The sequence below is a fragment of the Polistes dominula genome, unplaced genomic scaffold, assembly GCF_049000335.1.
Source record: "Polistes dominula isolate Pdom_NZ unplaced genomic scaffold, Pdom_raw_medaka contig_19, whole genome shotgun sequence".
NCBI lineage: Eukaryota > Metazoa > Arthropoda > Insecta > Hymenoptera > Vespidae > Polistes > Polistes dominula.
The window spans coordinates 356466-372816 of record NW_028301058.1 but is presented as its reverse complement, the minus strand read 5'-3'; the positions used below and the strand labels follow the sequence as shown (position 1 = coordinate 372816).

Below are 16351 nucleotides of genomic sequence, written 5' to 3'. Positions count from 1 at the left end.
CCGCCGACTTTTCCTTCCCTGTTACTTCACTTCTCGATGCTCCTCGAGCACCTCCACCGTTCCTCCACCATTCCTCCTCCTTCAGCTCCCTCTCTTTATCCACCTTTCACAATTCCTCTTCTTCGCTACATCATGCCACGTTTCATTGCGAGCCTTTATTCATTTCGATTTTATTGCTTCTGATCAAAGTCTTTGTAACGTCCATCATTCAAAAGAGCCGCAGGACCACAAGTATCTTTTCAGACGAATAGAATCATTCAAATCAACGAAATAGAATGACCTGTCAGTTCACCAAATACGCGGAAAATGATATGCCTCTAGAAAGTGCTAAGGATTAATTAGAACCTTCTAATGTCCATCAGTATTACTTTTTATAATCCTAATCAGTCTGCTTTTATATAAAGATTAAATCATTAATGGTATAAAAGTAATAACTTGATCATAAATTTTGGTTAATAGTCGTTCCTATTTTTCATTTTGCTGAGCGATAATACGCGGAAGTCGCGAGCGTAAGAATAATTAACGCTTAACGAACTTCTTCGAGCTCATCGGGAAGTAATTTTCGTAGTCGATGGACATGCAAACGTGTCGTTTGTTTTTGCACTGCGGGAGTATCTTCGAAAGCTAATCAATAGGAGATAGATAAAGAGAAAGAGTGAAGAAGGGGGATGGGAGGAATAGGGGGTAGAAAACGGTAGAGATACGATCGATTTTGGTTGCGAATGAATCAGAGGAGTGTGACTTAGCAATAAAAGATAACGAGGGCATCTCATCAACGGAAGGTCAAGAACGTTTTACAGTTCCTCCCTATTTCTTTTTTCTTTTTCATTTATTTTCTTCCTTCTATTTTTTTCTTCCCCAATTTATTTTTCTCTTTCTCGGTGCGATTTGAAAAGAAAGTGATTAAACATCGTTTAAAGTAATTAGACATCGCATAAATTATAACTTTCTAATTAAACAAGATGCTCCCACTTTTAGCACGGACAATGGCATCCGATGTATTTTCAAAAAATCATTAATCAAATGTTAAGATTGTTACCCCCGGTTGAATTGTGATCGGTTGAATTAGAAGGCACGAAGGGTTCAATTAGAAACTAATGAATTTCTCCTTAATCGCAATTGAATGCAATACGTATGGGTGGATAGTATAGCTAGTGGTCATTATTTATTTTTTTTTTGTCCTTATGAGATAAATGACGCAGGTGCAATTTCTGTTTAGGATTCTTCCAAGTTGCTCATCTTCAACGACCAAATCAGTCAATCAGTCAGTCAGTCAATCTCAAGAGTGTCTCTCGTGTATAACTATAGTAATTATGTATTTACTTAACGTCTTTGTGAAAGAGAGGAACGGGGAGTGGTTTCATCCGACTTCGACTCTAAAGGCAAGTCGATTAATTATTTTCCTTTGCCCGGTTCTTACGATTGGCAAAACATAGTTCGGTTTAAACTTGTTAAAGCATGGTGGAAGGAAGAAAGTTGAGTCACAAACCTCGACGAAAATTAGATGGAAATGAAACATTAGATTTAAGAAAGATAAAAAACAAAAGAAAGAAAAAAAAATAAATGAAGGAAGAAAATTCTCGTTCTGGCTCTGACTGTTCGAAGATCAGGCAGGGTCGTGACGTACCCGCGATTCTTGAGGATTGACAGCTGCAAAGAGTCATCCTCCACTTCGTCATCGTCATTGTCGGTTCGACGATGATTGGCCGAACGCGCATTTGTTTCGTGACGCAGCAGGGGCGAGTGGAGAAGGTTCGTTCGTTCGTTCGTTCGTTCGTTCGCATGGACGATACGTGCGTTCAGTGTAGTTACGAAGAATAGGATCGTCGATGTGCGCCAACCATGCGTTCCTTTGTCGTATTCGAAAACGAAACGTGACGTTATGATTTTTGTTCGGGTACTAAATAGTCGGATGAACTTTTTTATTTCGAAGATTTTTCCTTAGATGACGGTCGACAAAAATTTTATAATTAAACGTCCAATCAGTTTGTCAGATAGATGTAAAACATATCTATGTTTATTTAAAATTATTTGACAAGCAATAACTGAGGGTAGCACAAAATATTAGTTAATAAATTTTTATTGAATATAGACGATATATTTTATATGAAGAAAAGTAGGATAAATTTTGAAGGGTAAATCGATCCTGTCGCGTTTCAACGGTCAGTCTTTCTTTCGAAGTATTTTTCGCAGAACGAACGTAACGCGTCACCCTATATACCAGACCTTAATACCTGAGCCGTTGCTTCGTCACCGTCAGCCTTTTAGACGTTCGCCGAAGGCCGAAACGAGAGAGAAGTATTCGAAGAGGAGTACCTACCGCGGAAAGAATAATAAATAATAAAGGAGAGATTGATAGCTGCACCATGACTGACGATCCATCAATCACCTTTGGTTACTCTCTCCTTCTATTTGTAAATGTATATACGTCTTTCTTTCTCGTGAACGAAGGATTGACCGACGGTCTCCCCCTCCCCCCGAGAAAACCCCGTTTTCCCCCGATCCCTCTTACAACTTCCTCCCTCTGACTTTCCTTTTTCCCTCGTCGAAGCCGTTTTGTGTTGGCTACGCCATTATCGCACTCGTTCTTATTACCCAGCTTCCTTTCACCATTCTCATTGGGTGCGTTTAGCCAGGAAAGACCCTTGCCTTTTTTTCGTCCTACCTCGTCCCTCTCTCTTGGACGGTTTCGACTTTCTTTCCTCTCTACTGGAGGATGAGACCGAGGATGACTTTGCTACAACCGAATCCTCTTATTCGGCGTCCTCCTATTAAGAAGTCGGATCTCCCGATGGCCACCGGCGTTATGCTTCCTAATTCTCAGCCTGCAGGACTCATCATTCTTCTTTCGATCGATTTCTATCACGTGAATTAGTCTTTCAACTTTCTAGTCTTTCTGCTAGTAAAGTGTTCCCTACCGTTTTCCAACGAAAAAAGATTCGTCTACCTGCCCGATTCTTTATGTTACAACCAAAGTATTATAACTTTACAAACTAGGATATATCATTCATATTGCGTTCCAAAGATTCCAACTTAAGATAATTGTATCGAGATTATCTCTCGATAGAATAAAATATGCAATAAGTATTCGTAAAAAGTAGAGGAACAAATTATCTGGTCATTTTCCAAATGGAAACAACCCTTGTGGAAATAAAGAGGAACCTCGTAGAAAATTGGGAGACTTGGTCGAAGTTAATTCGAAGAGGTTATCAAAGATGCTCGGCTGCTGCTTCTCATAGTTGATTTTCGTTTGGTTGATCCTCGGCAGGGTTGCGTTCTGACATCGGCCGACTAATCCGTCCCCCTCGGCGTATGGTGAGTGGCCGGGACGGATCAATCGGAAGGCGGGTATAAGTTTCCGCCGTTGTGGTCCGCTGGTACCGAGGTTAGCTGTCGTGGTCAGTTTCGAATTGCGGCGATGTCAGTGACAGCTGTGCTCGAGGGCCGCGTATTGAACGTGCGCGTATACGTTCGCGTCCAGTCAGGTTCCTTTATACCTACTTACCTTTCTCCTGTCTCCCCTCGCTCTCTCTCTCTCTCTCTCGCTTCCCTCCCTTCTATTGGCTCGATTTCTTCGCCTCTGCTGACCTCTCTCTCTCTCACTCTATCCCCGAGGCACTACCACAACCACCGACTAGTCAAATAATCGTCCGCGTAATGGGACACGCGCTTACACCGGAGCCAACTGGTAATAATAAGGCCGAAGTAGCCCTATCCTCGACTCATCTACAACGATTAGGATATACCCTAACTGCGAGACTCTACAATCACTCCAATGCCGAGAATCCTTCTTCCTCTTCTCTCTCCTCTCTACCTCTTCATCCTCCTTCCTTCGAAATATTACCGTGATCAGAGTCAGCATGGAGAACAGCTTATACGTGTTATTAGCACCACTCACCGGTAATTCCATTCTAAAGAAACGACCATTGAGATTCACGAATTCAAATGAAGGTTTTGATGGGCGCTAGTTGCGATTAACACCAATGATATATTCGTCTTTTTGTTCTTCTATCTTTTTACGTTTTTTTATGGAAAATAAAAACAACTTGTGAAACGATAAATTTGGTCTGTCTGGTCCGTTGTAATGAAAATCAATGTTACTTTTGGTAATCGTGTAAAGATCTTTGAAGAACTTGATCCGTTACTTTGAGAAACTCAAAAACTTTGGGTTAGGTTTCTTTAATTAGCGTTCTCTCATCTTCTTCTCTTTCTTTCTTACTGTTATTGCATCTTGGAAAAGGAAACTCGAAGAAAGAAGGAGCTTTCTCGTTGGCAGTCTTGCGAGAAAGATAGGAAGAGAACGAAATGACGAGAAGGAGATGGTAAAGGTAAAAGTAAGAGAGCAAGCATGAGATAGACGTACTAAAAGATAAAGATAGAGAGAGATGGAGAGAGACTGGGTGCATGTCGGAGGGCTGTTTTACTTCCCAATTACTCGAAACACTCCGCTATCGGGGCGAGTATTAAAGGGGCTTCCAAGCGAGCTCTTCCATGGCCAACGTTGCTTGTATCTTCTTGCTTTTTCATCCGTAGAACTGGCCTTTCTCTTGCGCGTGTGAGTGTTGTACATACACGGGTCTCCGAATGAGAGAGAGAGGGGGGAGAGAAAATAAGGAGGGAGTTTCATCTATAGACACATCGAGCTCCAGGATAACGAGAGGAGCGAAGGGATAGGGCGCGATATTATACAGGAATACTAGGGTATTCCCTAGGTAAGGGACGAAGGGAGGAACCGAAGGGAATCGGTCGTTACGAGTTCCCCTTCTATGTAGGAAGAGGAAAAGAGGTGGAGAGTCTTTGGGACCCGTTCGTTTCGGGACGGCCACCCTGGGACGCTTCAAAGCAACGACCGCCTTATCTCTGCTACACCTTCCACCTTCGCCTGCGAAACGCGACGGACCTATTTAGACCGGTTAGTAGAAGCTCGTACTATCCCATACTCCCACAACTACACCTTCTACTACTTGACTAAAACTGTCATCTCTGACCCTTTTATTTCGCATGTGGAAATTCTCTTTTCACCTTCTATTAGTTCCATCGAATAAACTACTCGCGCGAATGTAATTATTGGCAACCGGATATACCCTCGTTTTTTCATCAAGAGCTAAGAGAGATCCGTACTGTTAGTCTCTTTCTCTTTTTCCTACTTTTTCTTCTATTTCTCTCTTTTAACTGGCCAAGTGCCCGAAGGCGGTGGTTCCAGTTAAAATCAAGTGGCCCGAAGAGAAGAGTGCCATGGTACTTCCTAACTCGAGGGATATTCTTTGAGCTTTACCAAACCTTTTCCTAGAGAATAAAAATAAAAAATAACAAAATAAAAAGAAGATTTTTCTTTTCTACCGTAATTCTTCATTGCCACGCGATTCAAACAACTGATCAATAAGATCTTTTTTTTTTGCATCGTCGAAATTAATTTGGCTGCAGCGACCGAACTTATTTCTATACGGAGATATGAGAATTGTCTATTGTTAAATTTGTCGTCGGGATCTATATATATATTTCTAATTTGGTCTTATTCGAATTCAATGATATATAGTTTGCTGAAGGTTTATAGATAGATAGGTGAAAGGGAGGGTTAGTATTTGAATCCAATAACAACGAGCAATTGCACTGATTTTCAGATTTTTTTATGTTAGATAGATTTGTGACTTCCGATAATCCTCCGCCGTCACTGAATTATACGATTTCATTTTATATAGCGTGGACAAAATTTTTCGGTCGATGATCAACAACGTGACATGACGGGACGAGACGGGACGGGACGGGACGAAACGGGAACGGAACTTGACGCGACGGTGTGATTTCTCATGGACGAAGATAGAAACGGAGGTAGGAATTATATAGAACAGGAATGGCCTATAAGATCGACCCAACCGGTAGACCGTGAAACGATTTTTGTTCAGTCATGGCCAATAGAAGACACTAATTAAATACGCAAACGCAACTTATTGTTAGTCGTGATTCATAGAAACAAATGATAGTGGCTGCTTTTCGAATGTGTTCAATTTTTTATAAATTTAATGTTACAGAGTTTATATGTAATAAAGTTGGCCTGATATAGAGTAGAGAGTCTCGATTCGTATCGGAGGACACACGACGAGGTGGAGAAGAAAATCGCTGCGAGGGGATTGAGCGGGGTTAACGGGGTGAAAGGAAAGACACGAGGACGATTTATAATCGGTGACGAATGAGCGCGATCGCGTGGATCTCTCGTCTCTCTGACGTTTTATAAATGTCGCAAAGCAATAAAGACGCTCGATGGATTAGCCGTGAGCCTGGCATTCCGAGGCACCGGATTCTATTCTGGTGATTTGAAACCAGGCACGCGCGTCCAATGAATCAATCGGATGCCACGTTGCTCCGGAGTCTTCCCTTCCTTTCCCTACGTCCGTTGCCTTTGATCTGACGGTTGTCCTTAACGTTGCTGAAGGGTGAATCTCTCAAAGAGCACCAAGCAGCGTCAGCGCGTTAGCGACGTTTTCGATTTTGCCTTTCTCTCTCTCTCTCCCTTGCTAACCCTCACTCACTGTCTCATCCATTTTCTTTCTATTTCTCTTTCTACCTAAAAGCTAACTTTTTCCTTTTCTCTTTCAACTTTGGAAAATATATAATATAGTATATATATATGAAATAATGAACGATACCTAGAATGTAAGAGAGTTCACCTTTAACACGTGATGCTCTTTCGTTGGCAATTTTCAGTGAATCACCAGACATTTTCCCTGCTAAGTTACTTTACGTTACTATCTCCAAATTCACGTGCTGCTCATAAATACACCGTCTCCTCCTCCACCTTTTTACGCCCTTTCTTTAACTGATCGCGTTTTCCTTTCGAAACCCGACAGTTTCCAATATCCCGAACTGCAACGTTTCCATCTGGGGTCTTCTTAAGGTAGAGGCAACAGATTTCTTTCCACCTGCTCACCCTCTTCCACTTTTTTTAACAACTTTTTCTTTTTATTTCTTTTCCTATGAAGGACAAATCGATAATCTACAGATCTATTAAGAACGTTAGGGTGGCGTATTAATAATACGTAGATTGGTTGGTGTTAGAAAGCTGGATTGAAGCCAATCTTGAGTCGCACGTGCGTGTTATACCCAATGCAAAATCGTGATCAAACAAAGCTTACTCTCGCCTTGCAACATTTGAAGAGAAAGACAGGGACAGTTGGTTGACTCTACGCGGATTCATTCCGGGTGGTTGGAATTGGCGCCAAGATTTTACGAGCATGCGCGCCATTATCGTTCGTCGTTCTCGTACTGGACTACTCTTTCTCTCTCTTCTACCCTCCTACATTCTGTGCGTCGACCTTTACCTAACAACGTTCCCGTTTCCTACTACTGCAACCACCACCGTAGCCACCCCCGTCGCCAACCCTGACCTGATTTATGGGATTCTGGAAGCGTCTGCCTTGCCGACGTACGTTTTCGAGGATTGTCTCTGTCTCTGTCTCTCTCTCTTTCTCTCTTGTTTTCCCTCCCCACTTCTTGTTCATTCTTCTTCCCTCTCCTACCACAGACAGCTGGCTAGTGTTTCCACGAGCAAACGCATAAATATGTACACACTGAGCGTCAGAGAGTACCAAAGCAAGTGGAATACCTATGTCGCGATACGTTCATTTTCGTCTCTTTGTTCTAAAGTTTAAGGGCTCTAGGAAGAAACACGTCTTAAGATTCTATAATGTAAGTATATAAGAGAGAAAGTTGATACTTAAATACATATCTCATAGTTAGGATATGCCAAGCGTCGAAGACACCATCCAGATTGCCTTCTTGTAATTTTCCAAACAATATTTTGTCTCTGTCCTGTTTTTGTGATTATTTAAAAAGATTGAATCAATTCAATATGTTACCAAAAGACTCGTTTACAATATGCTACGTTCAAAAATAATAAAAATTAATTTTTAGCAGAAAGGTTGATCTTAGGGATCCATGTTAATTAGACATTTTTTACTCGTCTTAGTGAGTACTAATAAGCCCTTCAAATATCACCCTCTATATATATATATATATATATTATACACACACACATACACATGCGTTTAACCATCAGAGTGCTCCTTCCTTCGTCGCTTTAACTTTAACGGCTCTTAACAAATTTTCTCGTACGACAAGACATCTCTTACGAAGGCGAGCCTTTGTTTCCGGGCGCCAGACGTGTCCGCTGAGCGTGTACATGGATCCGGCGAACAAAACAGCGACGTTTCCCGGAAAGCTTCGTCGACGAGTAAATTTCCTTTACCCTCGGAAAGGAAAAAAAAAAAGAAAAAATAGAGAAGGAAAGGAAATAAAAAAAAAAGAAAGAAAGAATCATGCCCGGGGTGGGTGACACAAAGGCCGAGTGATTTGTGTCGTTTGCCATTCTTTTGACCGTGCGGCAAGGATTTCTCTCTCTCTCTCTCTCTCTCTCTCTCTTTTACTCCTTCCTTTCCTCCCTACCCCTAGAACCCTCCTCCATCGCGTTTTCTCCGTCTTTCTCGCAGATATGGCCGAGTAATATACGAGCCCTGCATCTGTTCCCCGAGTGACGCAACGTCCCGCCATAGATCACACCCAGGCTTTTAGAGAGTGAAGGCTGTTAAGGAGCATGCGAGAGAGAAAAGGAAAGATAGATAGATAGATAGATAGATAGAGTGAGAGAGAAAGAGAGAGAGTGAGAGTTGAAGAGAGGGTGTCGAGAGAGGTCGGTAAAGGGAAGGTGGAAGAAGAGGCGAGTGTGTGCAAGAGAATAGTATAAGGGGAGAGAGAAAGAAGGAGATAGAGGAACGGAGAACAGATGCCTTCTAGTAGGAACGTTCCAGAGAGAAAGAGAGAGAGAGAGAGAAAGAGATAGAAACGAGCGAGAGCGACAGGGTGACGTACTGTTACTGTTAAACTCGGCTGCGCGTAAAGAAGAGCATGAACAGGAGTGTGGCTACCTCTCCAGTGTATCGTGAGCATACGAAGAGATAGTAAGAGTAAGAGAAAGAGAAAAAGAGAAATGGAGAGAAAGAGATATGTAGAGGTAAAACGTAGAAGTGGTTAGCGGTGAAAGTCCACAACTGTGGACGGATTCGTCTCTCTCTTTCTCTTGCTTATAATAGTCTTTACGAAATGGTCGCCACATAGTCCACTCTCGTGGATCAGTCAGGCGGATGTATTGTATTTCACATAAAAAAAAGACCTAGCTTCCCTATAGAAAGCTAATTAACTCGATCACGTAGGGTTGGGGTGCCAGACCTTATTAGCGGAATTTATCGATCTGTACGAGTTCTTCTACAAGACTTTTCTATCCATTCGTTTTGAATGCAATATCGTTAATCGTAAGAAAAAAGGAAAAAGAAGTTAGACTTTTTGTTAGAAACATTGTCAATAGTTTTTAGATCATATGATAATCTTTTTATGTATGCATTTATAGGACTCTAAGGATTAAAAAAATATCTTAAAGTTGTCCGAAAAGAATCGAAGTTAGGGAGTTCCTAGAGAAAGGGGATGAAATGGGAAAGGATTGGGGGAATAGGGTGGACGATGTTGACGCGATACAGTCGCCCCTACGTCGTACGCCCCTACGTACCAACGTAGAAACCATTGAGGTGAGATATACGAGCGAGAGTTTGTTTGCGCTTATGGCCTACGCCTGGAGGAAGAAGGGTCGGAGGACTGAGAGGTGGGTGCCGTTTTATCGAGGCACCCTTATGCCTATTACAACCCCTTCTCGTACCTATCCTAGCCTCGTTCTGTCCACCACCATTACTAGCAGCAGCAGCAGTAGAGGTACTCTCTTCTCTTCCCTTTCCAGCAACACCATTCGGCACCCCTTCCTCCCACCGACCGGGTGACGGTGCGCGCGAATTAAAACGCCTCATAAATATCTGAAACAAAGGCGGCCGCTTTCGAGGGCGTACGCCAGAAAGATATACGACTGGTTACGATGCTTGGCACCGGGTGGATAAGGGAGTTTCGCTCGCTCGTTTTCGGTGGGTGGCTTGCTGGGAGTACGACCAGTGTCGTTGCACAAGGAGAACGAGAAGGAAATAGAGGAAAATGAGCTGGATACGTTGTTACTTCTATGTAAAAGCATGTAGTCAAGAAGGGTGAGCTCTCTAATGCGAAAATTTTACTGTCGAAAAGCTACTCTCAAAAGTATCGCGCATTAAGCTCAAACAATTTTTATGCTCTCGGATTATACTACCATCGGTATGAACTTCCTGGTCACTCATTTTTTGTTAAACGTTACTTGCGAATCTCTTATTAACAATATTCTGACCAGAGTACATTTTTCTCTTCTAGGTAAGTAGTGGTCTCCGAACGTTTGCAAAGCGAGCGGCCCGAAGCCGCCGCATCGGACGGAAGATATGCGAAGCAAGCAACAGCCGAGGCCTTCCTTCCGGTGGCCGCAGCAGCGCGGCGATAATCTAACCGGTAAATATATCAAATGTAACGTTTCACGAAAAATCGCTACGCATGTTATACTATCCCAGTTATTTTCAGTTCACGTTTTGCATTAGACGAGACATTTGTTTAGTTTTTGTTTTCCTTATGCACGCAGTGTAGTAGTCACTTGCACAGTAGTTCATACCGCATGGTTTCTCGATTTATTATCGATTCTAAATAGAAACAATGTTTAAAACATAGACCAATGTGTTGTAAGAAGTAGACTGTTTGTTACCTGTAAAACGTTTTAAATCGTATTTTGTTTTTAATGCAGTAAATATTATTTTGCTCATTTGCCGATTCTTCGTGCATATATCAAAATACCGGTTGCAATAAATAGTTAGGTACAATGATTCGCTTAACGACGTTTATACTTTTCTCACGTTCAGAAATTCTCATTCATTAAGTGCTTGTCGTCATTCCGTTCTTTATCTTTCTCTCTCTCTCTCTCTCTCTCTCTCTCTCTCACTCTTTCTTTCAACGAAGAGAGTCTCGTAAATCGGTAATGTAAAGCGTTGTATAAAGGCAAAGCTGTGGCCAAAGAAACATGACCGATACGACAAACGGTATAGCGATTCTATAGGTGGGCGCAGGTAGAACGGTTTTCTACCTCGATCAGACAGGTTACCCGTGATGAGGTTTGCACAGGTGCCATTCCGATGGGATACATTCTACTTTTCAACTTTTACGATATTCTATCGTCGTTCTTTTAATTGCTACACGTTTTTCCATCGAATTTCAACTCGATCCTACGTTCATCGATTTATACTTCCAAATTTAAAAGCGTGTCAAATAAAAATTTTATTCTTCTGATTTTTCAACACCTTTCTTCATCAATTTTTTTATAACATAAATTAGTTAACTGCTTAACAATAATTACATTGTTTTATAATTGTAGAAAGGTACTAATATTCAAAGTATAATTGTTATTTAAAATGAAAAATTGATGATCGATGATCGATCGTAGTACCTTTAATGTTAAATAAATGATCAATATTTATAATATGCATAGAGGTAGGTCAGGGTTGCGTCATGAGTACATATTGATACGGAATGTATAATGATATTTTATTATAAATAATACATATGTTTTAAAATGTTTACGCGATAAATAGCAATTGTTAAAAAAAATGAATACTTTGTATTTATGCACAATGAATAGAAAATTAGTTACATTTTTATTTGTGGTTTTAAAAATATTTACTTTTCATTCTCGCGTCTATGTACGTAATATAAATAATTTATTCTAAATGATCGTACGTCGATCGTAAAACACTTTTCATCGTCTCTTCATTTAATAACAAATTTATTCGATGAAAAACTAAATAAAGAAAAATGATGACGTTATGACGCGCGATTTAGTAGAGTATATTTAATGAACAAATAGAATCTATATTTCATCGTCAGTGTTTAGCATAATTATTTGTCGCGTAAATCCTACTTAAAACGTGGCTCTCTTCCTGCTCGAGTAGTATGTTGCAAGTTGTAGTTAGCAATTATCCCGATGAAAATTTGAACCTCGTGGATGAAAGATACGGGGAGAGCATTTAAACTCATATCGATTTCTCACTCCTCTCTCTCTCTCTCTCTCTCTAAAGCAACGTTCGTCCGTTCGTTATTCGAGGGAGTGAGGGGAGAGGGCCGTCGATAATTATGAGATCCATTATAAAGGTAGTTCGACCTATTTTCAGATAACATAATGCTTTATGGTAATGAGCGAGTGTCGCCGAGTCCAAACAAAATTGCGGTCGTTTAAATAAAACTTTTTATTGGGTTCCCTCTCCTTCTCTCTCTCTCTCTCTCTCTGGTAAGCAAAGGAATATAGCTGTGCAATCAAGCGACGAGGATAACCAAGCAAACAACATCAGCAAGATCGGTAGAAGCTCGTGGTGTTACTCCCATCTTTTCGTTACGAAGCAAAGACACGAAACGGTGTCGTAAAACCGATAACCGACTGACTTTTCTCGATCTGCTCTGACTGTCCGTAAAATGTGCAATCAACCTCGATTTCACAGCGAACGACCATCTTCCAGACTGGACAGAATGGATGACAAGTGAGGAGAAAGGGTGCGCTCAGAAAGAAAAAGTCCTCCTTAAAAGCACTTTGATCGTTTCGTGCGCGATATTTCCAACGTATAATTTTCAATGATTATTTCATTTGGTTCTTTTACAATAAGCTTTAATTTACTTTACTTTCAGATCATAATCTAGATTGTACTTTTTGTCAAGTTTAATAGGCTCTTTTTATATTTTTATTTAACTTGTTTCCTTTTTACTGCAATTTATTTATTATTTCATGGAAAAATTTATTATAACGCGATGATGACAAAAGCGAATATACTAAATCTTGAGTTCTTTATTTGAAAACTACACGCACATATTATACTATTGTATATAACGTGAACGCGTTTAGCAGGAAAATGTGGTGGCAATAATTTTGGGATACCTGAAAGTATCAGTCGAGCTTGTTACGTGTCAGGCAAACGTGATGCATCGATTCGAGCACGGGTAATAAATTTGGTTCGGCGCGTGTCATCGGATCTGTCGCGATAAAAGTTACAAGAACGTGAGCAGGCGCGTACTCTAAAAGATAGTTTCTGATGGTTTCACGTTTTTTAGGAAGAGATAGCTTAGAACGTGATAATTCTGCGAGTCGTTTCGAATGATGCAGGTGTATGGATACCACGACTGTTATCCTTTATGAATAAACCTAAAAGATAGGTGGATATGAGTATTGTACGTGCTCGTTCTATTCTTCCACGCTTCTCAAAATTAGACTCGTTCTTCGTGATTTATTGTCACGTGCTCGTAACATGACTTCTACGAGTAACTAACGCGCGGCTCTCGTTTGCTTCGAGAACTCACACCTAGTTATTCCGAAACTTCCATTTGAAAATCACTTTATTCAAAGTTTAATAGAAAACGATCTTCGACACAAATGAATGAATTTAAGAGCAGGTGTAGGCTCGTACCTATTTAATATCTTTTATCTAATTGTATATAAAAGGAAAATCTCGACCAAATCTTCACGCCACCAAATATAATATTAAACTCAGGATTTTTATTCTCTTGACGCAACCTGATTTTCTACTATAGAAAAAAGTAGAATGACTTGATGGGACAATAGAGTAACACATTACATTTATATAAAAGAGAAACCGGCCTTCAGGTATCCAAGAATTATTTGTTTAAGAGTTTCGAAGCAATTTGAAGGAAAGAATCTTTTTGTCGACATCATGAAATATTAAAAGTTTAAATTCTATCATTTGTAGGCAAATTTCAAAGTAGATAAATATCTATACAAATAGATATTTGAAGATTGTAGGACGAAATGTTTTGTAGTAACAAAAATGTACAGGATGATGAAGAAGAAGACGAAGAACCAGAAGAAGAAGAAGAAGGTAACGATGGTAGTGGTAATGGTGGTGAGAGAGAGGGGCGGTAATGGCCGAGGGTGAGTAAGCGTACTCGCGCACGTGTGCTCGACAAACAGGGTCGTCAAGAGGGCGACTTTGACTCTCCCCCGTATTAGTAGTCGTCGTCTCGGTCGATGATAACCCGTGGATGACGTGACAAGTGAAAACCTGTATCCGCGCATACATATTTTCTCTCTTACTCTTGGTTATGTGTGTTTTACCATATACATGCGCGCGCAACGGGAGCTATCGGTGCACGTTTAAATGAACCGTTCTACCTTCTGCTTTGATTTCAAAGAGAGAAAGAGAGAGGGAGGGCCCTAACAGCCGAGGAATATTCATTTAAATATCTGTCAATACTCGAATCCAACGAGGGCTGTCGTCCGGGCCGGGGGCGGACTTACGTGCCCTCCGTTGCTCACCATCGTTGGTCCTCCACCAGTCCTCCGTTAGAGGAACGGAGGTACCGTGTCGGTTCTCCATCGTCGTCGTCGTCGTCGTCGTCGTACTCTCTTTTCTCTCTCTCTCTCTCTCTCTCTCTCTCTCTGTCTCATTCTTTTTTTAGCAGTGCGATACTTCTATACCGCACAACCACGCTTGCAAACGTCTGATCTCTGTCGTGCAGGTATTTTCGATTCACCTTTGTACTCGTCCCGTCATCTCCGTACCTCTCTCTTTCGATTCTCGATGCGTTCTCTTTCTCTTTTCTTTCTCCTTCTCTCCTCTCACTGTCCGCTGCAGCTTACGTAGCTTATCCTTTTTATTATAGAGATATACCTACATACCTGCCCCGTCTATGTACCAACCATATGTAGGTACGTATCGGGTACTATCGACCCTTCCTTCAACCTCCGCCCTATTCGCCATCGAGATTTCATTTATTACACAAGACCTATCGAATAAGCGTTACCGTAAATTCCTATTGCTCGGACAGGAGCTCTCGATGCATTTAGATAGTCCAAAATTGAAGATGCCTTTTCGAAGGATCTCAACTAACCGTATCTCCACTCCTTCTACTTTTTATAGGATAAAAGTTAATTTGATTGGCGAGCTAGCTGAGGCTATAATATCGTGGTTGGTTGGAAACGTAGACATGATTTTGCATGAGGAATGAAAGAAGAAAGGGGTGAGGGGGTGATGGTAAGGAGGAGCACTTTGCGTGCGTCATTTAAGAGAAGCTTAATGCCGCCGTAAAACACGCTAACGGCCGACTCTCGTCAGACTCTTCACGAGCCGAAGGGTGTTCTTACGCCTTTATCCTCCTTCCCCTCCCCTCTTCCCCCTATGGTATATATGGTTTCTGTTCTATCTACCTCTTTAGCCCCTGAAGCATTCAACGATGTCCCAGAGTAGCATCTTTATCGTGACACCAAGCAGTCGTCTTTCCTTCTTACATCGTCTTCGAGTTCTGTTGAATGACGCCAGTGTGTCGACTTTATTCGCATGCTATGTATTTGCTACTAATGCGTTAGCTGCTTTACGATCGTACATTACGCTTAGGTTTTGATAGTCCCAATAAGATTTTTCGATGATACGTCACGCGTATCATGTGTGTTTGCCTTCTCGAGCAAGGAATATCGCTAGTTTTATTATCGAATTCGTACCAGTCAAGAATATCCTATGTTGGTGCATATATGTATTGGTATTTTCGTATATCTCACTTTGCTATCCGGTAAAGTGCCGAGAAAATAGTATAGATAGTGCGAATTGTAGGTGGATCGTTATCTACACAGCAATACCAGTTCTTTATAGAAAATATCGTTACGGGTCTCTGAGTGAGTTAGCTATACGTACGTACAGTTACTCCCGAAAGTATTCCCACGTGGTCTCAATGTAATCCCAATTTTTCTAATCGATCAAATTTTGATTTAGAACACATAACAATGATCTGTGAATCACGTGATGGAAGATTGAGGTGAATGGATGCATACGATTGAAAAAAGAAAACAGAAAGGAGGAAGAAACGAGCGAAAGACTAGAGGCTGTGCACGACCAGTTGTAACAGGGACCCCTCGGGGGTGACATCTCCGACGTGAAACCCTCTTTCTCTCTCTCTCTCTCTCTCTTATTTTTTGGTTCTCTCTTTCCCTCTGTTTCTCTTGCACTCTTCCGCACCCTTTCCATTACTCGGTAGCCCTACTAGCAGCATTTTAATCCAGCCGACCGACTACGTCACTCCACAGTTCCGAATAATCAGCCCGAAATTCGTTGCGAGCTGCGGAGCCAGGCGAATTGCTGCGAAACGCAACAAAAGAACGAGATATTAGTCGGCAGCCGTTGCTGTTGCTGATGCTGATGCTGGTGCTGATGCTTGTGCTGTTGCTGCTGCTGCTGTTACTGTTGCCATTGCTGTTGCTGGCCGAGGTGGAGATGGTGAAGCCCCTCCGGAGGAGTGACGTCCTCTCGACCGCACTTGATTTTCGTCCTTCCCGTCTACATTTCTCCTACATCCGCCGACAGGACGAATAATTAGGCCACGAATTCTCCCAGTCAAATATTTCATCCTTATTCTCGTCTTTTTC

General features: G+C 41.5%; 1 protein-coding gene across 5 annotated transcripts in view; it reads left to right on the top strand.

Moving 5' to 3' along the window:
- tio (zinc finger domain-containing protein tiptop) overlaps positions 1 to 16351 on the top strand; it is a 124626-nt gene that overhangs the window by 69529 nt on the left and 38746 nt on the right. For 3 of the 5 annotated variants that reach the window (XM_089175781.1, XM_015325651.2, XM_089175783.1), the window contains one exon: positions 10270 to 10401. The exons of 1 other annotated variant lie outside the window; for it this stretch is intronic. In XM_089175781.1, the coding sequence (XP_089031907.1) occupies positions 10335 to 10401 (67 nt within the window). In that variant the 5' untranslated portion in view covers positions 10270 to 10334. Of the gene's footprint in view, positions 1 to 9512; positions 10177 to 10269; positions 10402 to 16351 lie in introns of those variants that run through there. One more of the 5 variants, XM_089175784.1, reaches the window with a different exon arrangement.